This window comes from Epinephelus lanceolatus, chromosome 8 (assembly GCF_041903045.1).
Source record: "Epinephelus lanceolatus isolate andai-2023 chromosome 8, ASM4190304v1, whole genome shotgun sequence".
NCBI lineage: Eukaryota > Metazoa > Chordata > Actinopteri > Perciformes > Serranidae > Epinephelus > Epinephelus lanceolatus.
Window position 1 is genome coordinate 38401805 of NC_135741.1, and position 23965 is coordinate 38425769.

A 23965-nucleotide genomic window follows, 5' to 3' on the forward strand; every position below is an offset into this window, starting at 1 on the left:
TCTCGTCTGGCAGTGCTGTGTTTTGCTGGGCAGGGCAGGGCTTGGCACTGTGCACGGGGGGACAGATGGTCTTACGTGTGATCTTGTTGGAGGTCCAGAACCATACCCCAGCAGGGACCCTGCCAGCTGACAAGCCTGGCCCGACGTCCACCCTATGGTCCCTGGGTGGGACTCCGACTGTGCCGGCAACAGGATGGGCCACCCAGGTGTCAACCAGACAGACAGACTCTCTCTCTCTTCTCTAACCACCACAGCCAGCTGTTTCTCCTCTGCTGCTGCTGCTGCTGCACACCGCCACCATCACAAACAGGAACACATTACACAATAGGCCTGAAATCATGTTCAAACATAGGACAGAAACCTGTCATAGTAAACCACAATAATTCTCAGCCATTCTCATAATAGCAGCATGTAATAGATACTGTAACATGAAACATAACAGCAAACACATATTTCAGACAGCTTGAGCTCAGAGGCTTAAAGTCTGCTCAGGATACTGTTGATGTGTGTGTGTGGGTGGTTGTACCATATAAGCTTTTTAATGCGTCCACAATTGCCCGTGCCAGCATATTGTACAGATAGGTTTGATGGATTGAGACAGGCTGAAGCCCAACTGCAGCAGTGCCGTTTCTGTAGCTGCTTGTGTTATTCATGATGTCGCTGTTGATGAAGTTATCACGGCGACGCTCTAATCCCAAGCAACCCCATGCGACCGCTCCACAGCTTACGGCACCAGGAAATTCATCAAGTCATCATAGATCAAGTCACACTGTCATGGATGGCATTGAAAAAGTAACAAGGGCAAGCTATCGAGTGCCTGGATACTGTGGCAGCAGCTGAAAAATGCATTTATTTTAGCCAACCTCCGCGACTCTGGGCTGGCTGGGCTGATGCACTCCACGGTTAGTCAGCACTCCCGCCGCTTTGCCAGCTCAGCTTTTATTCCATGCCCTGGAAATTGAGTTTTGCTGGCCCTGTAATGTACTCAAAACTACATCTGCAACCGACTGATAAATCTACGCTTTGTTGCGCCTGACGGATGGCTGTGAAAATGAAAATTCACCACGGCATGTTGCTGTGTCAAGAGGAAGGTCACTGTAGATTTTCTCCTGCTCACTGAGGAACCTCTGCTCAGGGTGAAGCCCAAATGACCATTTTGTCTCAGTATTAATATTTTCATAGGCCTGTTCGGTTCAGTGAGATGACAGGTTTCTGGATTGTTTTGTTTCACTGCTGTGTCTCCCAGCTGACTGAAAAAAACCCAGCTCCTCTTCCAGTGTGTCAACAATATCTATTATTTGCTGAGAGAATGGCTTTATATCTACAGAGTGGTAATTGTGTAATGTGCGTGTGTGGTTACATACATGAGGGTGCTGTTCAGGCAGCTTGATAAATACCACAAGATGACAGATCTTTATTGCAGAGCAGTAGTCTGGGTATGACACTCCAAAGACCAATTTTAGACTGTTAACAAGGCCTGGACCTGGAATACCTCACAGCAAAATGTCACAAGGCCTCCCCCTTCCACACCTCCTTACTCTCCCGCTCCGTCTCTGTTCCGCCCTCAGCTCTCCAGTGGACATTCAATGAATTGTAGTTCCTCTCTTTCAATTTGCCGACCATGTTACCTCGTTCCACAATGTGCCGCCCCGAGGGGATCACAGGGAGGCAGGAGCAGCGGCCTCGGCCAGGTCCGCAGAGAGCTGATAACCTTTCAGCGTTGCTTTAGCACGCTGTGTAAAGAACAATCAGAGCTTATCAGCATCGACTACAGGCAAATGCTAATTCAATGTCATGCAGACAGACTGCAGAGGGAGAATGAGAACATCACTTGGCTTTGACTCTGACGTCTCCAGGAGACAATTAACTTTAAGAAGACTGAAACTTGTTGGCTTTTTATTGCCTTTCTAATCTGTAATCCACCTCGCTAATCAAGGTATTGAAATGTTACTGACTCCTGCTATGTATTAATTTTCCATACTTTATTCTTGTCCTCAAAAAGAAATTGTACCTCTGACAGTAGGCTACATGTAAAAGAAAATACATTTAAAAATACAGTCACAGTATAAAGTCCCAACAAAATGAAAATACACCGATGCCATCTTGCAATGGGATCACTCCAGCTGTGACACAGCGATCTGTGATTTAAAGGGGATGTTAGTCGGGGGCATGAAGTAGGGCCCTTCTCTACTGGCCCCCTCACTCAGACCACAACAATTTTGAAAGTCAGCCTTAATTTTGAGCTAAACTACACAACTATGGAGTTTTGTGACTGCATCTTGCGCAGTTGTTAAACTTATGATGTTGTCAAAATCTTTCCACAGACAAACAGACACCTGGTAAAATAATCGGTTGATAGAGAATATACTGACCTTTCAGCATTATATGAAAAATACTGAATTATTTTTGATGATTGTTTATATGAATAATTATTTATATGAATTATTTCAACCTGCGGCCCCTTGCTGCGAGTGATAACCTCTCATTTGTTATTACCAAAAGCTAAGGGAAAAAAAGGTTTTGATAGACTGATGAAAATGTCTGACCCTTCTACATTTCCTGGTTTTGAAATCCGGCCCTGTTGAATTTGTAATCAAATAGCCCTGCTGTACAATTTCCTTGGCCTTGATGGTAAAAGGACAGGCACAACTTGAAAATCTCATAAGTAAACTACTTGCTGTATTGCCCGTTGAGTGCAAGATTGAGAACAAATTGTACACTGTAGCTTCAGGAAAAGCAGTCCAACAGTATTAAGTTGCAAAATTGTACAAATTACTTTTAACCTAGAACCCTTTACCTAGAATTACCTAAAAAAAATCCTTTCAGGAGGAATATTAAGCGTAACAAAATGTCAAAAGGAAAAAGCAATCTTTCTATGCAGCTGCGGTGAAAGCTAGCATTAGCAGGAGAGTAATTTATGGACCGCCAGCTGGTCTGTAAAGGTTACTACCACAGGCAATTCAGACATGGTAGTTCAACAAGAACCTAATTAAAACACTACAGGCCTGTAGACACATCAACATATGAAGATGCTTTCCTGTCTGGTGAGCATAAAACAGACAGTTTTGTTGTTTGTTCCAGAAAATGTTGACATTTTGAAGTCTCTCTCTGACTCTGTGAATCTGTCTGTCTAATTTGCCTCTTTGCCCTCTTGTCTTTCGCCCTCTCAGCGCGAATCGTGCGGAGCCGTCAGTGGTGTGAGATGGCTCCCTGCCTGGAGGGGGAGGTCTGCAGCCTCCTGTTTAACCGATCCGGCTGGACCTGCACCAGGGGCAGTGGTCGCATCAAGACCGTCACGGTAATTTACAAGACATGACATTAATATACGCCATATGCACTTAACAGCATAACGCCGACATTTTCAGCATGGGTAAACCCTGTGAGTTGATAAGTGTTATGTGAAGCCAGAGCTCAGGGCTAGAGGCTACACACAGCTCCCAGGGTTCAAAGACTGCATTAATGCTGGATCTCAAATTGTAGGAAACTTATTCTGAACACAACTATCCACTATTTAACTTTTGGACTGCCTGCTGTAACAAATCAAAGAAACCAGACTTCTGGGTACATTTCTTCATTTCACTTCATCTCTCTTGGACTCACCACATCGATAATATTGTAACGAAAGTTGGCAGAGGCACAAACAGTACGAGAAAGTGTTTTGAAGATGTTATGAACATGGTCATCATTGGTTCCAATATTGCTCTGTTGTTTGCTCTGCAGCCAATAAGAAGGTTATATAAAAGCTGCTAGATCAGCTCTGCACTGCCAATATCTCATTGGCATTGAACAAACTCTAACTAAACTATTCTGGCAACAAAACTTTAACTAAGCGTCAACTAACTGCTTTTTATCAGGAAAAATACTTTATTAGGTGATCATGTGTTCTTCTGGGACCAGCTTAAACACTTGATAATATACTTGCATCTTACTTGTAATACTAGAAAGACTCAATTACAGTATCTCCTCCCAAACCGAAAATAAATGATTTTTAACTATTCTGTAGAAAACTTCTCCAGATTTGGTGCTGTTACCAACTTGCCTTGGTTACATTGCTAATACAATACAAAAAGCTTAAAATTAGGCAATATGTGCAGATGTGATGAAACTTTGTAACCTGATTGCCATAATAAATGTTGGCATTGTATGTTTCTACAAATCATGAATATGTTACATTTGCATGTTATTATGTAGTGGATACACTGAAACTTTACACTTCAACATCACTGTGATTAGCATATTTAGGTTCATTCATTCATTCATTCATCTTCTAACTGCTTCATCCTCTTGAGGGTCGCGGGGGGCTGCAGCCTATCCCAGCTGACATCGGGCGAGAGGCAGGGTACACCCTGGACAGGTCGCCAGACTATCGCAGGGCTGACACATAGAGACAGACAACCACTCACGCTCACATTCACACCTACAGACAATTTAGAGTTATCAATTAACCTAATCCCCAATCTGCATGTCTTTGGACTGTGGGAGGAAGCCGGAGTGGCACTTTGTGGCACTATTCCTACTAGAAAAACACTAACAGGTTTCTACAAAACACCCCCGTTTGGTGCCCGAAAAGCCATTCGAAAAACAGTGACAGGTCGCTACAAAAGATCCCCGTTTGGTGCCCAGAAAGCTGCTGGAAAAACAGTGACAGATCGCTACAAAAGACCCCCGTTTGGTGCCCAAAAAGCTGCTGGAAAAACAGTGACAGATTGCTACAAAACATCCCCATGTGGTGCTTGAAAAGCTGCTGGCAAAACAATGACAGGTCGCTACAAAACACCCATGTTTGGTGCTTAAAAATCCACTGAAAAATAGCGATGGGGCACCACAAAGAAAATCTTGTTTGATGCTTAAAATGCCACTGGTAATACAGTGACAGGTCACTACAAAACACCCATGTTTGGTGCCTTAAAAGCAGCTAAAAAACAGTGACTAGATGCTAAAAAACACCCCCATTTGGTGCCTGAAAAACTGCTGGAAAAACAGTGACATGTTGATGCTAAACACCTGTTTGGTGCATTAAAAGCTGCTGAAAAACAGCAACGGGGCGCCATAAAAAACCTTGTTTGGTGCCTATGTAATGGAGTTAATATACAGTATGTATGATCCCACTTGCCATGGCTCACACTGCTTTATTTTACTTTCTCTGAAACGGATTTATTTCATGGTCAGTGAACACAACACCCCTGCAGACTAGGGTTGTGTAGCCCGGAAGATAGCAACACTTTGGCTGTGCTGTCTCCCTGGTAGGTGCACATGTTATCAGCTCCGTAATTATTTTGTATTAATTATCTTAACTTTATATCTAAGGGGTTGTGTATGTTACCTTTTGTAAGACTGGAGCTCCCAATTGGTTGAGCACGTCCTACCGTAAAAGTTGACAGTGTTTTTAATTATTTGTGTGTAACGTGGTTAGCATAACTCAGGGTTTAGCTAACTTGCACTCCTTTTTTATTTGATATGCCCAGTGTGAGAGCACGTGTATGAATGGGGCCAAGACTGACTGTAAAAATATTTTCTCTGCCAGGTACACTTTTTGTGTATTTTATGTTCATTGTAAAAACTAAGAACACTTGGGCTGCGCTGTCTCCCTGTGTGAGAGCACGTGTATGAATGAGGCCAAGACTGACTGTGAAAATATTTCCTCTGCCAGATGCGGGAATAAACGGCGGGTGCCAACAGTGCTTCATGACTGATTTTTCTCGTGATTATACACAACATAAGAGAGAGTACACAACCGCTACACCTACAAAAGCCACTGGTAAAAAAAGATCACTACAAAACACCCCCATTTGATGCCTAAAAGTCAGCTGGAAAAAAAGCAGCGACTTTGGTTTTGTTGTGTCTGTTTATGAGCCCAGAGAACACTAGCAACCATATATAATGCTGATGGGGATCATATATACATATAACAACAATAAAAGGCTGAAAGAAAACATCTGCTGGGACATCACTCGAGGCCACAAGTGCATCATGCTTAAATATTTTAACCGAGCGGTTCAGCAGCAGTTATCTGTCCCCTTTGATTCAATGTTGATTCACCCAACAATCAAACAAACCCGTGTGGGCAATTATCAGAGGTTTTACCTCGAACACGTACTGTGAAAACTAATACTGGGAAAATGTGGATTCAAATATGAATATGAACAGTTGATTAAATCATTTGCTCAAACAAGACATCAGACATTTCAGGTGTCAGCATCCTGCTGAGAAAAATAACGGCTGACAACAGTCTATGACCTCCCCCTGACTTTGTGAGAGATTTAAATGAATACAAAACATGATAAATTTTTAAAGCCTTCAATATGGTGTCATCTGGTCCTCTGTAGGCTCCTCTCACAGTGCGACGTGCATCCAATGCCTCAGAGCTGCCAATGCTGCAGTGCTCGCTGAGGCTTTGCTCTGTGATTAACTCTTATGCGATTCAGCAGTGAAACAATAAACAGGAAAGACAGAGCCAGCACACCTCATAAGTCTGGCTGAGGGTTAACTTGATCTTTTAGGGGAGTTGTTGTGTTGTGTCATTATAAAGGAATTATCATTATGAATGTTTTAAAGCCGTGAGGGAAAAAAAACTGCGAGGGCGACTACAGAGTGGCCAACAATAATTACTCTCCGAGCGCTGCTGCTTGTCTGGTCAACGGCTGAGTCGCTATGGATACAGGTCTCAATTTCACACCATGCAACTTTATGCTCAGTTGAAATTGAGGAGTACTCTGTTTATTCTGTGCAGACTAGTTTTCTCACCAGGTGACCATCTCCCGCCAATTAAACCGTGTTTGAACTGCCTGTTAAATTCCCTTCACAGTTTCACCTGCCAGGTCTCCTATCCCTGACTCTGAGGCTGTAGCCATGGAGTTAACATGTGGGGGGACCAGATCTCCTTCGACCCCACCCTTGGAGAAAAATTTGAAACTAATTTTGTATTATATTATTTATAAAAAGCAAGTACAGCTAAACAGTATACTATGTGAATATGCAAGAAATAAAAGCTACTACTGTCTGCATAAATTACACATGCAGCACAACAAAAAATGAGATAGATCACATGAGTGATCTGATAAATATAACATAATAAAGACATTAATGCTAGTTCAATACACCTGTGAGCACCATTGATGGTTGCTGGGTGACCGTGTGTCTAATTAACTGCAGGCATTTTTACTTTACGTCCACTGTACAAAAATGAAGCCAAAATATCCCTAATACAGCCGCTGCCATCTTGCATTGGTGACATCATTTGGAGCCAGTTTATACAGTAGCAGTCTGCGGTTTTAAGGTCTTGCCCATACACCCTTCTGACCAATCATGAGCAGCGCTATTGGCACGCACAGCTGTCAATCATGACATCAATCCTCCTTTTTATAGCATCAAATAACTAATTAAAACCAAACTTATAAGAAAAACAAGCATTTGAACATGCATCAGTACGATAAGAAGTACCAAATGACGAAACGATCTTTGGGGAAATGTATTTGCCAATGTCCCATCTGCTAACATAAAGGGGGCCGGGTTTATGACCTTTACTGTAGCCAGGCACCAGGGGGTGCTCGAGATGTTTTGGCTTCACTTTTGGGAAGCTGTCATGTCATCCAACTTTATATACAGTCAATGGTTGCAGTGCAGAATCATATATTAACATATACGTTACCTTTTCATGCTTTACCTGACTATTAGTACGTTGTTACAATAATAACTTTCCCACCAACAACTTAACATTAACAGATCCTAAATTTTTGCAAAGCTGGTGAGTGAAATATGTTTAAAAGGTATGAGCTGTTTGCTAGCTAAGGCACAGATTGTATGCTAGCTAGCATTCCAACAAAGGATGTCCTGATCTGGTCTCAAAGATTGGTATTGGGGCCGATCAAGGCCCTTTTTAACAATCGGGATCAGCTATATTGAGTTAAATAGAGGATCCAATATTTGTTTGAGGACAGCTGTCACACAGATGTTTATACTTGCCAAGCTGTCATGCAAAGACTTATGGAGTGCATCCATCTCCAACTCTCCTGTTGTCTTTCTCTCCACCACTCCACTGAGCTCCCATGTGTGTGTAAGAGCAGGGGCCTAGCTCTCCCAAGACGAAACACCACATGCCATAACCGACAGCAAAAGTGCAGTATGAGACTGTTTACCGTTTATTTCACAAAATCGATTTTGACCCCAGGCGTTTAAAAGAACCAGGGGCTATTTGCTCAAGGCTTTTTTTTTTTCTTTTTTTTTTTTTGCACCGACCTGCACCAGGCCGTTATTCGGTTACAGTTCCTGTCCAGGATGTTTTTTAGTGCAAAAATACTGTATAATGTAGGAGTGAGTTCGTGTACAAAAATCTCTAAACATTTAGAGTGTGTCATTTTTTTCGTGTACATGGGTTTCACCTCTGGGTGGTGCTATTGCATTATACCAGTAAAGCCCCAGCTATCTGAATACCAACCAAATGGGCCATTTAACCAATGGTTACAGGCCACCACACTGAAATATCGCCATCCCGACGGTCCGCCATTCCAAATTCTGGTCCCTGAGTCCTGACAGTAAGCTATGGCGAGCCTGTAGAAGCTGTATTCCCCATGCATGTCAGCGATTTTCACCAGGGATGCACGTGAGTAATTCAGGCTGACATTACCTGTTTTTCAACGAACTCTTCTGGTAATTTTATTAAAAGGCATGGCATGTAGGTCCACAGTAACTTAATATTATTATTATTATTATTGGGTCTTATAAAAGTGGCCTACAATGAGTACCGGGCCATCAAATCACAGCATCCGCGGTGAGAGGACACGGAATTGTGTGCGCTTTTACGCACGCGGGTCAAGGCGATCACGGATATTTGATGTGGGAAAGATGTAGCCAGATGTATTATCTGTTTTAGATACGTGGCTGTCTGTTCATCCGAGTCATGTGCACCACTTCACCACCGACCCGTGCGTAAAAGCGCAAACAGTCCCTGAAGGAGGGACAGCCATGAGGCAATGAATGAGGAAATAATCGCGTAATTGGGCGTTTAATTGGACGGGCGTTTAATTGGACGGGCGTTTAATACGCAGAATGGGGTAAAACCCCCGGCGGCTATTAGGTGCCCGGTGGCTATTTGCCACCGGGCGACTATTTGGAAATATACGGTATTTAAGTTTTGGTTTTTTGGTTGTTTTTTTTTTTCCAAAATTATAGCACTCATTTCATTTCAGCTCAGTGTGAGAGAATCTTGTGTTTATGGCGCGTGGTGTTTCACTGCAGGCAGAGGAGAGAGAGACAACTGTGCAGAACTTCAACCGCACTCACTACGCCACTGCAAAATGCACCAAAAGCTGTACAGATGACGAAACAATCAGTGGAACACAGTTAATTCAGGTAACTCATGCAAAGTCTGCACCAAGGCAACAAACACTGGAAAACAGTCTCTTAAAGGGACTAAAAAATTCCCTCGAGAGGCCAAGAAGATTAAAGAGAGGGTTTGTTATTTTATACCTGTTTACTTTTTTGTGAAAAATAAATAAACAGTGATTAAGTGTGCACTGTGCAGCTGTATTATATAGGAAATAGAAGTATCGAATGGGACTCGATATATCGGCAGATACCCTATATTAAATGGCTTGGACCGGGATCGAGGGCAAAAAAGAACTTGATAGAGACAATAGTGTTTGACACTGATTGTACCTACCCACAGGTGCCATCAACAGCTTCTGCCAAACCACACACAGAACTGTAGTACTCGTAAAACTATAATCATAATATTTATACTTTTTATCAATACATTACCATATGCCCCCCCCCCCCCGCCCCCCCCCCCCTAAGAGTATACAGAGTATAATTGCTGCCCTGCCTGGCTTTACTAGTATTTGTATGTATGTTTGTGTTCAGTAGTTGGCACTGCACAAGTCCAGCTTTTTTTGACTTCAGCTTGGATTTTCTCTGTTGAGGGATGTAACTTACAGAGACAGAGCGAGTAGGACAGCACAATACAGCATGTTGATGTCAGCGAGGGATGACAGCACGGACAGAGCAGGAGAGACTGCTGTCCTCATCGTCAGGTACACAAGGCCGAAGGTCAACCTGCGACTGGATCTCTTGATTCTCTCTTTCCTTTATCTCCCTCACTTGCTGTCTCTTTATGTCTCTGCGCTCCTCCGCCTCCTCCGTCCAGCAGCCCTGGGCAGCTGCGGCAGATTTCACGCACGCATTCCCATCGTGCTGTAATCTACCCTGACAGCACACTTAGGTTAGTGTTTTGCTTTTGTACATACATTTACAAAGAAATGCAGATTACGTGTTCCACTGCATATTCTCAATTAGCTGAGTTTTATTGCAGAAGTTAATCACAAGTGATGCTGGTGGTTTTTTGAGGGGGCAGGGATAGGGAGGATTTGGCAGCAGAAGAGAGGAGGTATCCAGAGGTATTTGTTGTAAGACCTGAAATGGGAGGAAAGCTCATTCTGGAAGATAAATGAAAATGAGAAATCTATAAAGAGGATTGATCAGACTGGAGCGTGGAAAGAAGGATGAAGAGAGAGAGAGAGAGAGAGAGGGAACAGGGTGGAGGGCCAGGCTGCCACTCGGCCACTGGCCAAGCTCTGTCTGTCCACATCTGTGTGCAAGAATCTGAGTGCAGAGAGGGAGTTTCAGTTGTGAGAGAATCTGTCTTCACATGTTCATAATCACATTACATAGGAGCACTCAGTGTGACAACGTGGGTTTCTGAAAGCTGATAATGGCTGCACTCATTATTCATGCTGGGGTGCGTGGGCCAGACGTAGGTGGAGTTAGCCACTGAAATAAAGTGACAAATGTACCTGATGGTGGCAGATCATGCATCTAATAAAACATGCTAATATCAGTCAAACACAGGGTCAGGGATCGTTAGTATTTTATCACGTCTAAATCCAGTATCGAATCTGCTTATCTAGCCTGTTTAAGCTTCTACAATTGACAGGTAACTAAAGTTAAAAATGACTTAAAGATTTAGTTCAGATGTGTATTTTTTGGGGTGAGAGAAACACTTCAGTTTTGAGTGGCAGCCTAATTAATGCTCACAACCTTTAGCTACAACCTGACAATGAGATAAGCAGGAGAGGATGTGAAACGTTGACTAAATGAATATGACACATTCAAAAAAATAAAAAATAAATGATGTCGCCTGCTGATGTTTACAGCTTATTTTCATAAGCTAATTCAGATCTATAAAGTTCATTTGTTTGAAATTAAATGATATATATTTGAAAGTTTACCTGGGAACTTGATGTTTGTGTAATCAGTTATTTAAGACGTGGAAGGAGATGAAAAGATTTGCTTGCACATTTTATAACAGCATCACTTAATTGAGCAGCGGTGTAAAAAACATTCTGTATCTTCCGCTATAAGGCTTCTCTGTTGCCATCTGTTATTTTCCAGATGTAGCATGCTTTTATTTCGTTCATGTTTATGCACCAGTTTTTGCAGTATCTTGACTGCTACTGTATGTTGGAGTTGGTTAACTAGCATACAACATTTCTATATTGAGTGCAACTGGAATTAATACAAGTGGATAATTTTGCCCTGATAGTGGGGAGCCCTGGGAATAGAGCTGTTGATCTATGTGCCCATCACTTTGGTCCAGAGAGTCAAATGTCTCTTTGACTAACACTTTAACACTGGTCCATACATCTTGAAAACTAACGGCTGAGTTTCCATGAAATGTGCTGGGAATATTCATGTTCCTTTTATGATACAATAATAAAGCGTTACAAAGTGCTTTACACATAAAAGCACAACAATAAAAAACACAGTTACTGTTTGACTAACCAGGCAGTAACATCTATTACTTCACACAGAAATTTAGAAGGCATTATATCGACAGGGCTTGAGGAGCATTTTAGGCGTGCCATGCTGATCATGAGCTCATGTAAGGAGACTGGCATGAAACTCGATAAAACAGCACAGTAAAGGCAGGGGGCATCAATAAAAGAAGGCAGTAGTTTTTAATCGTAACCTGCCGATTTTATCATTAAAAAAATGTTAAAAATTTAACTGTCATAATATTTTCTGTATGTTAATTTAATTGTTCTCTGTAACATGGGCAAATTTTAACATTTTTTGGTTGGAGGGTTCAAATACACCCACTTGTTTTTCATGCCTCTCCCTGCACTACATACTATTTGTTATTTTTGTTATGTTGTCTATTTTAATTTGTGCAAATTTAAAAACAAAAACTCTCCTCACTAGAGGACTTACATTTGTCAAAATGTACAGGATTTAAAAGACAGTCCATGATGTTAAAAAGAGCTCTGAGACTGTGCTTACTGGTATGAATGAAACAGAGAAATAGTTGGCCCTTGTATTCCTAAACTGTTTTGCAAAAGAAATCATCAACTATTTCATTTGCTGGGAATTTACCTGAAATCTTGTCTACCTCCACTTCTGCTCCACCTTTAAGATGAATTCTGTCTCGATGTTGACCCCCTGACCTTTCCTCTAGTGCCACTATCAGTCCAAAATGTGGATGAGAAATACTAAAATCTAAAAGGCAGTCTACTGCCATTAGATATACTGAGCACATTTATTCTCCTCAGAGAAAGAACCCTTTGCATTTCAGACACTTCATGAGCCACCCTCAGGTTGGCTGATACCAAACAGATAAGTCAACTTGTACTGTACAGGTGGTTTCCATCTTCAGTCTGACATTGTGTCAGATAACTAATTTCCATGGGGGAGGGGGATTCGATTTTCCACAAACAATTACCGGAGACCAATGTACCCACCTGAATCTAACACCAGCTGAAGTCGACACTGATGCGTAGCCATGCCAGCATATTGGTTTTAGGAGTGGGGTAGAGCTAAGCAGAAATAAAGTATAATGGCAGGCAATGTTAAGAAGACATGTCGATTTAGGACAGCCTCAATAGCAGCGTCTATCTTGTCTTTATACAACGGTTAGTTCTGCTTAATTGATTAGATTGGACAAGTAGCATTCCATTCCAGTGCTGATAAAAAGTACAACACCAGTGGGACTTTAACTATGCATGTATCATTCCACTTTACAGGCGCTATAAACCATTAATTACATAAACCGTCAAATAGCCAACAGTTGTTGAAGCAAACTTTGTGCCTCAGATAAAAGCATATTTTAACAAATAAAATCTAGATTGGCAGGAGCCTCACGGCAGCGGTTAATGATACTGAGATGTTAATCTCACAATAAACCAAAACGGCTTGATTTCGTCATTAAACCTGGTAATAACTTTTGGGTGATGTTACCCTTGTAACAGTTAGCCCTATCACTGTGGGTGTATGCCTCTGTGCCAGGCCAGACACTGTTGCCACAGCAGTGGTGTCATGACCAGGGAAGGTCGATACTCTGCACACAGCTCTTTTACCCTGTTTTAAATTGTCAAATCTGCAGTTAAGTTACTGTGATTGGACAAAATTCAGAGATTGGCTGAATTGATTTTAATTATTGCAACTGCAACATCCTGGAGGGACTGGGATGAGGGCTTTGCATATTATAGCGTATACAGTAAAAATGCAGTAAATATTAATAAAACTGCAATATATTACAATAATGTATTGATATGAGCCTAATGAGCCTTGCTGGCTCATAGGAGAATGTTGGATCTCTATAAATTAAAGAGCGCAGTTCTGACCTGCTCTATATGAAAAGTGTCATGAGATAACTTTAGTTGTGAATTGGTGCTATATAAATAAAATTAACTTGACTGAATAAAAACATCAACCTGATATATTAATGAAGTAGTATGCCAGGCTAACTGCACCACACACACACACACACAGACTGTAGACACATACCCCTGCACCTGCAACTCCTTCTAAACACAGCCCCCTCAGCCCTGTCTCCGCAGCCCGCCCTCCTGTGTGCGCAGCTCACGGTGGCACTGCCAGGTCACACACTCCAGCCTAACCTGCTAATGGAGTTTGCATATGCAGCTCGCTCTCCACTGCCAGCTAGCCATTAATATGAATCACTCTCTGGAGGCCCCCCCAAACAAGCTGGCAATTTGTCTTCACTAGTGAGCCACTGAAAGGTCTACATATGATATTCTCCGAGGTGGAAAGCACAATCGGGAGGGGCAGGGGTGGGGTGGGGGGGGTGGGGGGGGTGTTATGAGGTTGGTTTCATACACTTGACGGAGGGCACGGTGGTGTGTGTGTGGATGCATGGAGGGCGGAAATGGCTGTAAGGTGGAAAATTGGTAAGACAGACATACCGAATTCAGGACAGTAAAATGATTTTTCTCCTTTCAGGCGAGCAAGAGGGTTGTGAGATTGCATCACTTGCTCCCTGCTTGGTAAGAGCTCTGTGGAGAGCACTACTGAGCTCTATTATCAGCCTTTGCTAATCGAGTGATGGGCTCAAATTGAAACTATGCATAGAAATGCTTCCTCAGTTGCAGGATAATTCCAGACTATTCCCCCAAATGTTACGTTCTGGGCTTCAAATGTTACCTCACATGCTAAAGGGAGCTTAAATAATGAAATGTAAGCACTTGAAACCCTGATTTGATCATATTCAGACTGCGGTTTCATGTGTACTCTGTCCCTCAGACAATACTCGACAGTAGCTGGGAAAAAAATCTCCCTACACCCACACAACAAATGCCTCTGCTGAGCTTGTGTGTGGCCTGGAGAGGAACAGAGCAGTTGCAGTTGGGCGTTTTTGCCAAACGAAGAAGAGTTGCAAAATGAACAGCATACACACAGACATACACACATAGCACGACCCAGTAGGTCAGAGAAGCTTGCATCATGTTTTTTAGCATTTTCTTTTTTTCTCTCTCTCTGCTCTGGTGGCCTTCCTCCAGCTATGTGCTCTTTGTTCCAGCGTCAGCCAGGGCAAAAAGCTCGTGGAGTGTGTGTAGTCCTGCCAGTGCTGCTGTAAACATGAAGACATCATAACCAGTTATCTCTGCAGGCCTTTTGAAAGGATGCCATATGACACATAATCTTGATTTGTACAGGAAAAAAGAAGTAAAAGGTGAACCTGTGTGAGAAATAGAGAAAAGAGAAACAGGTGATTGAACTGAGAATGTTACAAATCTGATGCAGATGGGCAGAACAAACAGAAAAAGTGGATTCATGGCACCACATCAATACAAATGTTCCTGTCCAGTTATGAAGGAGTTATGAAATTATCACCTCTTATGAAAGAGGTGAGAAAATTACATGGACAGATGAAGCAGCTCCACAGTGCCGTTATGTAACACTCGCTAGCATCTCACTTATAAAGGCTTCAATGTCTACGACAAACAACCAGGCAGCCAAGTCATGTGTCGCCATGGTCACTGCTGTGCTGGCAACCCATCTGACCAGAGACAGACTTCTAATGAGCTTGCTTCTCAAAGGCAACGCAACACACTCAGGCTCTGTCAGCAACACAACTTTTTGTGTGCGGCTCCTTGAGATGGATTGTTGATTAGCTGGTGAGGTCAGAGAGTGTAGATGACAGATTTCTGGTGGGCTTGGTATCATTAGTGTAAAAGGATGGAAAAGGATGTGGTGTCCAAGTAAGAATAACAGAAAGCAATAAGGTTTCAAATTGAGTCTCAGGTGCACTGCCAAAAATGTCCTAGTATGTCATCTGTCTCTATCTATCTAACGTTGCGGTGACATCATTTCACATTTTCTCCAACTGAAATTAATTTTTTTTCCTACAATTTCCTTGAACTGATAAAAAAAGAAATTCTTCTGCACTTGGTGTCATGTTCCATCATTACCATGAACAAACACACTGTAGTATATTTTGAGTTCATCACATGTACACCACCCCTACATCTGTAAATGCTCATGCCAGCACTAAACGTGTATTATTTAATTAACGTGTATTTTTTTTTTTTTTTTAAGATATTTTTTTGGGCATTTTGCCTTTAATGGACAGACAGCCAAGTGTGAAAGGGGGAGAGAGAGGTTGACATGCAGCAAAGGGCCACAGGCTGGACTCGAACCCAGGCAGAAAGAGCCTTGTACATGGGGCACCTGCTCTATCCACTAAGCCACCGACACCCCTTACTACTGTTTTAATAACGTTTGGTTAAAAAAACTACAATGCACAGGTGCTTTAAGTTAATGAGAATTTTCACATAAAATTAAACTTTTCCTGCATTCATATGCTGTCAAAATAGGTTCAAAAACAGGTTCCTGAATGGGAAAATTCACATGAATTCCCTCTTAAGTCAGAACAACTCAAAAAGTTTCCAAAAATTTTGGTACAAAAGTTGCTGAGTTGTCATGTAGCCTATGCAGAAACATGGCGGATAAAAGCAAATGTTTGGTTGATGGATTAACCTTATTAATTCACATAATGCACGTCATTTTTTCTAACGTGTATTTGTAACATGGCATTAAGTCGTAACCGTTAGTTGTTGTCCTCGTAGAGTGTCATAGATTAGTTAAAAAAGTTATTTACAAGCAATATTTCGGTAGTTTTAGTCTGGAACAAAATCAATGTAGTATAAAATTTCAAACAGAGCAAAAAAAAACCCCCAAACATTATCTTTATAACATCCATGTTGTTTCCACATTACAACTCAAAGCTCATGAACACACCTAAATCTGAAGAACAACCTCCCAACTCAATAAACGGGACCGTCAATGGAGCATGTAACTGCAACATATGTATTTGTGGGCTGTTAATAAAGATCTGCATGTTCAGTAGGAACCAGTAGGCTTGGGGCCAAATTCCACAGACAGGAAGTCAGAAAGTATTGAGAGACGGATTAACCCATTGACGGTTTTGGTCTTAAGCCTATTTCATAAAAATGTCATCACCTTCTCAGAGAACCCGAAGAGTAAGAAGAACAACAGAAAAACACAGTGTTTCTGTTAAACAAAAGAATAATGTTTTAGGCTTTTTACTGAGGCTTGAATTCCTGCTTTTTCAAAATGCTACCAAAATAAAACAGATGCATACACTCACCCAATTCTCATACATATTGCTTACTTGCTGCTGATGCAACACAACCAGTTAGACCAAATACAACATTAGTCAAACAGAAACATAGAGGTGCCTTTGCTCTACTGATTTATTATCTTAAGAGCTGCTCTGTCTCTGAAAAAATTTTCGTATGTTATATTTAAACCACTAATCCACATGTAGTGATTCATATGTGCTTCATGTTTGTGCCACAAGATCTCATTTTGCATTTTGTGCAGACTGATGTTCAAGAACAGCATTGGAAACAACCTTTGACCATCGTTGGCTCTGTGCTAATGGAAAATGATCATCCTGCAGTCCGCACTGAAGAAAATGTTTTCAAAAGACAAACAGGTTCAGCTGAAAAGCTTGAATGCTGCTGATGGTGACAGGTCACACCAACATCCAATCTTTTGTCTATGGATGTGATTTCATTTTTACAGACTTTTGATTCTACTAATTCTACCTCTATCTAAACAGCTCATCCCACTGATAACATGTAATGACATTATCATACCAGGGCCTTAAGCTGTCTTTCAGCTGGATGTGGAGTTGCATTAGTGTGTATGTGACTTTGCTCCTATGTTTTATATGATATAGTGTATTTTTGTTCTTATACAACTCTTGTATTTGTCACCAAGCTGCCTTCTGATCCTCTTGCAAACACATTTGTATTCTCAATGGGATGCCATCTTTAGATAAAGGTGGTCTATGATAGTGAAATCCTTTTCATGAGTTGCTGCAGTGCTGTGACCAGCAGCATTCATTAGGACTAAATAAAATGCCTAACCAGAGATGTAAATAGGTTGTTTCTTGAATAGTAACGTCTTGTACAGAAGGCTCTGAAAGAGACGTACAGTAAAAATGGGCCCCAAGTAAAAGGATGTTGTATCAATGGTATTGTTTCTAAAGCAGCGGGAAGATATTAGCGAGGAAATCAGAACTGGATGTCATTAGAGAAATGTTTGCATCTTCAAAATGCATTGAAAAACCAGGCCAGAGCGTTTTCAGATATTAGATATGCATGCTGTGCACCGTGTCCTTCAATGCTCTGCTGGCTTTCAGTCTCATTTATAGTTGAAATTATTAAATTCTGTGCACCAGCAAGTAAATTCTAACAATTGTGCAGAGCTAATAGAATCTTTTTCAGCAGTGTTGGGTGGAAAGAAGCAGAGTTTTACCTTTACTGGAGGTTTATTTTTTTGTAGCAGTATGAGCCAAGAGAGATGCAAATCTGCAATTAACTGAGACAACTGTTTTTAATTCATTCTTAATTTAATGACTTGAATGCACCACCATGCTTTCTTTGATGCATATATCAGACAAAAGAGCATAGGTCCAGGTTTTATGTTTTACTGGCTCACCTCCAGGCTTTCACTCACATTCCTGTTTGTGAACTGACGGCACTCCTGTCATATTGTATCTGACAGCCACTCTCTGGATCCTCGGGGATAACATATTGTGGCCTGGCCACTTTGCCTTTGGATGTACATTTATAAAATGACTGACATTCAAACAACACACGTGCCCCGCAGTACACAGAGGTTACACGTGATAAGCAAATATACTCTTTATTTCTGTTTCATTTACAGATCTTCTATTTATCAAGCCGAAAAGAAAAATGTGCTCCTTTGGTTTCAGCTCATCTGTTTGTCGGATGCTGTGGCAATATCATCAGTCTTGTGGAGATAGCTTGTGGGCTGATGCAGAAAATATATTGAAATAGGTTGGATTGATAGAGATGTTCAGAAAAGAGAGAAACCCACCTTTCCATTCCCTTTTTCATTTGCGTTATCGTAGGTGTTTTGTTATGGAACATACATACTGCAGGAAGCTTCATGATCACATTTACAGTATCTCATGTTTCCTCTGGTGTTCACTTACAAGGCATAAAAAAAACAACACATTGTTTTCCCCTCGGACTGTCATCATCTATTAAAACAGTTCTTTTTTCAGCCTGCCTTTGCCTGGCGCATATTGCCCCCCTCTCCTCTTTCTCTGAGACCCAGTGAACGTGGTCCCTTCTGCTGTCACTTTCAGCGCACTTTACCCCGCTCCCCTATTTGAAGTTCTGTCATTGCCAGGCTTTGAACTGCCATGTGAGTTTTACCCTGCACAATGCTTGTCTCCAGAGCTTCGTCTGGTGTGAAATTGTCAGAGCAATAGGCCACATTTCAACACGGGGGTTTTTGTACCCTGTGTAATGTAGAAAGCCTGTCAATGGACTGGACACATTCAAGCATGCTCGACAACATCCTGTTTTATTGTTTAGTGCTGCTACCTATGATGCAGCCAGCCACAATTTATCATTTTTGTCCCATTCAAGATGACGATGTCACCCTAAAAACATAACCTGTTTCCAGTGATTTAAAGGTGTACTATGCAGGATTGTTAGTTATTGTTTGTGAACACGTTTACCAACAAAAATGAAAGTAAAAATCAACCCTAAATTAACCCCCAGACTTCTCATTTGGTGTTTTGCCCTGCTGTATTTGCATTTTTTTCAGCCCTGTGTCCCTTGGATGTCTGCTGCTTATGGTCTGGCACCTTGTTACTTTTTTATAAAACCATGACCTCAAGAAACAATTAGTATATACAGGCAGAGAGCAGAGTTTCTGCAGAAAAATACACCACCAACACTTATAGTTGGTCATAAGTGATGAGTAAGGGGGATTACTTCTGTTTAAGTCTATAAATATCACTGTTTTTTTGTTTGTTTGTTTTTCAGGAAAACACTGCAAAGTGTAATTTAAAGTAAAAAAATAAATAAATATAATAATGTAAAAATATTTTTAATTTTATGCTACATACACTACATCAAATGTAATATGACATTATGTTCTTTTAACTCTACATTAAGTATTCGATAAACAAAACATATGATTCATTCATAAAATATGATGTATTTTTATTGACTTAACCTCAAAGCTCAAAACATTTGAAAATAACCTTTACTTTGTCCAGCTACAATATTAAAATGCAGTTCACATCTTAATTTACCAGTAGTAATAATTTCACAGTATCATATACTTGTTATTATATTCGCAGATGTTTTTGACACCCAGCTGTCTGTAGCTAAAAATGCTATTTACAACCAGGTATAAATTCCTGGCATCCTAGCAATGTCAAAATATGATGTTAACAAGAACAGGTCTACTCAGCTTTTCTGCTATAGTTTACATACAAAGCAGCACAGTGCATTCAGCAGCTTTATACATCCTAAAAAATTCAAATAGTCTACTAAGTCTAAAAATATTAAGCCAGTGTTGACTTGCGCAAGACCTGAAGCCCAGTCTCTTGCAAGAAAGTCCTGTGCTTGAGCCATCCACCCACCACATCTCACTCCTTTCATGGACTGTGTAGCTCTTAATACTGCGTCACATGACTTTCTGGCAGTACTTTTGTGAGTTATTTTCTGCTAAATTGTCCACTTTAACTTTATCTGAGATTGGCTAGAACTAATCCTTACCATGGCCTCTTTGCCTTAATTCTAACCACTTCTGACAAGTACTAGCAAATTACAGCATGCAGTGGGATCCATAATAATGTGTCATGGGTGTAAATAGCTGTAGGACGGCTGTTTAATTATTCTCACCCAGGTGCAAGTAGACAATAACATCACAATATGCACAGTGAGTATTTGTACTTTGTACTTGTATTTGTGTTTGAATGTGTTTTTTTCCCTTTCCTTTCCAGGCGTCCTTTGCTTTCCATTCATTTCTTTCAGAATGAAAATCAATACACAGGCTCTCGACAGGCTCTTGATTTGTGTTCTCTATCACAGTGTCTGTGATCAAGTCCTCATTCATTTTTGTCAAAGTTACACTATTGTTTTAAGGTAATTCACCACTTTTCAAATGAATATTAATGCACCTAAACTGCATTATCATACAGCAGTATAGTAGCTTTTACAAGAAGAATGTAGACTTGATGTTCAATGTAATGACCATAAGCCTCAAGCCAGTTTCAACAGCCTGCTTATTGATTTTCATACTGTACAGAAATGAGTATAAACTATTGATTGCCTGGAACAACAGCATCCAAACATGGACAGCAAAAATGTGAAGTATACATGATTCAGAGTTAAAGCTGCACTACATACATATTTTTCTACCACCAGTGGATCAAATAGCTATGTGTAATTTGAAAGGGTTCACCCAAAAATGCAGTTTCCCTCAGCTATTGGCACTTTAGCCACCTTCAGCTAACTGTTTTGGTTTTCAGGCCTCCAAATTCTGCTCTCAATCTCATTTTAAACGGCAGGCAGCTGTTTTCCGCAAAACATCTGTGATAAAATCACTGTACCTGCCCAGCTACAAATTACATACAGACAAAATTAGCAGGTAGCTGGTCAAAGTAGTGGAGCATTTAGCAGCTTAACAGCAGGATATTCACCTCACACATTGGTGGAGACCAAAACAGAGCTAAAAGAGAGAGAGCATTGGACTTACAGTTACATAACACAACTAAATGAGCAATAGTTTGCTCAAAAAAATTGGCCTTAATGCAGCACGTCCTTTTGTCTGCATGTATTGTACATTATCTGTGTGCATTCAACTTTTGCTTTTAATGTGTGGACAGTAGTTTTTTCTCAGTATATGATGTATTTTATTGTATGTATGGAATCAATGTATACATAGCCTACCTTTGTTTTGTTCTTGGGCAGGTCGACACTGAAAAAGAGATTTTTATTTCAGTTGGTTTTTATCTGGTTAAATAAAAGGGTAAATAAAGGAAATTGAATAAAAATATCCTTAACAGCTTTGACAGCTCAGCGTTTACAGCTTGTTTCAAAGCCCCATAGTGTAAAAAAAAAAAATCAATGAATGCAATGAAACTGTTGAAACTTTCAAAATCACTGCATATTTTTTTTAATGCAGGATTTCATCTTGTGATGGACTAATATTACATTATTATATTTCTACTTTTACTACAGTTATCTGAATTTTGGTCAATAGATGTTTGCTTTATCTGTAGCTGCCCAGCCAACAAACATAAGCCAATGTTTTACTAATGTTGGTTTTGTTCCTCTGAGATAGCTCTGGGTCCGATGCTCTGATGCTTTTGTACATCAGGCTCATACTCTGGCCATGAAGCATCCACTCAAGGTCTTCAGTTGGCTATAGCTGTGCTTGTTAGCCTACTAACAACAGCAGTTGTAGTGTCTGGTAATGACTGGGACCTCCATGAGTCTCCAGTTGATGAAACCAACTAAGCCCTGTGCAGGAGTCCACTTGTTAGGAGAGACCCTGGGGAAAGATTTTTAGTTACTGCAGTGATAGCACAGCGCCTGTCTCCATAATAGCTGGGTGGGCTGCTGGTGAGAATTTTGCGGCTTGAAGTGCCACCAAATACACACTCTCTGCTTTGTTTCCCCCTGAGCACTGAGCAAACATGCTGTCTGCTATATACCTGCAGTGGCTTTCCCTCCTGGCTACAGAGGTTTCTGGGAGTTGTAATGCTACCTTGGCTGAGGATTTTATTTGTGTAGTAATGCGAGGAATACTGTATCTTCAAAATACTTTGATCCTAAAATATGCTGCGTTGATGATAAGGAAGGAAGTTAATTGAATCCCTTAATATTTTTGCCAATCTCCGCTGGCACTCTCTCAAAGATCCAGGCTGTGCACCTCATTTGAACTGTGAAACTTTATCATTTATGCACAGTGCTCAATGTTTACAAGTGGCGATGAAACGAGGGCACCCCGAGCTCAGAGACTAGGTCCAAATGTTTCAATTTCACCACAACATAAGCAATTAGAGACGTGCTTAATAGTGTGCTCCCCGGTCTCTCTCTCTCTCTCTCTCTCCTTATCTGTGGATCTCCCTTATCCCTCGTGCCAGCGGGAGATGAATATGTCTTCGATGTCCTTGGATTCCTGTCTTGTAAACACCATAGGCGGTGAGCACTGTTTACCGGTGTGCATGGCAGGCAAACAGCCGGCTCCGTCTCCTGCACAGTTCGTCCCGTGGGGGCAAACTCACCTTGTTACCCTTTTAATTAGTAGGAGCAGTTAATAGTGCCGGCCACTTCTGCCGCCTCAGCACTCTGCTCTGACTTCAAGAATCCCTCCGATCGATAGGAGGAGTCCGACTGAGACAGGGTAGTCGGGGGAGAGGTGGGGGCCCTATTGAGAGAGCAGCTCAGGTACATTCATGATGTTTTTGGGAGAGAAATCAAACAACATACTATTTTCTTTGAAGGAACCTTTGGGGCAAGTGTATCAATATCTATTCTTTCTTTTTTTCTCCTTGTACATTTGAAGGGATAACAAGGTCTCTGGGTTCCTCATGCACATTCCCTCTCCCGGTTTCTCCTCTCCCACATTTCCTCCCCTTAAAAATGAATGTAATCAAAAACCTAAGGGTTTGCAAACCAGATTCTGTTGTGCCCTTATAAGCTTTTATCCCTTCCAACCGCTCGCCCCCCATGCTCATTTCTTTTCTTGTTTTGATTTAAAGATGCAGTGGAAGTACTTAGCATTTAGATGACATGCTGCCGGAGAGGTGTGATGGATCAGCGCCTCTTCAGAGGACTGAATTTCTTCGACAGTGCCTGGGCCGTTCGGCCGTTCGGGCAGACAGAGCGACAGATCGCAGGACAACAGGCCGGGCGGGCAGCAGAATACCAAGTCCACTTCGCTGCTGCAGATAGCCTGGCACAGCCGAGAGGAGAGCAGCGGCTGCTGGGAATGCCAATGCACTGCCCAGACAGCCGTCTCGCCTTGGCTCCTCTGATTGGCTAAACAGACCATTAGCTTCCTGATTATGATTAGCCGAGTCATTATCTACACAAAAGTGGCTCATTCACCAATATTAAGAAGGCAAGGGAGCTGTTTTCTTCCTCCGGTCAAGGGGAAAACAGCGTGTTTTCATGTGTTCTCCTAAAGATGGATGTAGGAGGCAGGAAGTTGTTGTTCACAGAGAAACAAAGTGGAACACTGTTTATCACCCTGCCCTACAGCTAATGTGATAAAAATTTTCTATCTGTGTGATGCCATTGATGGAAGAAAGGAAAGGTCTCTCAATCGTTAACGCGGATGATGAGGTGGCCATTACTCGCTTGTA

At 41.4% G+C, this 23965-nt stretch overlaps 1 protein-coding gene across 2 annotated transcripts in view; it reads left to right on the forward strand.

Annotated features, from left to right (window-relative positions):
• Positions 1 to 23965, forward strand: part of tafa5l (TAFA chemokine like family member 5, like) — a 69272-nt gene that overhangs the window by 39502 nt on the left and 5805 nt on the right. For both annotated transcript variants that reach the window (XM_033628018.2, XM_033628019.2), the window contains exon 3: positions 3171 to 3298. In XM_033628018.2, coding sequence (XP_033483909.1) covers positions 3171 to 3298 — 128 coding nt within the window. The remainder of the gene's footprint in view (positions 1 to 3170; positions 3299 to 23965) is intronic.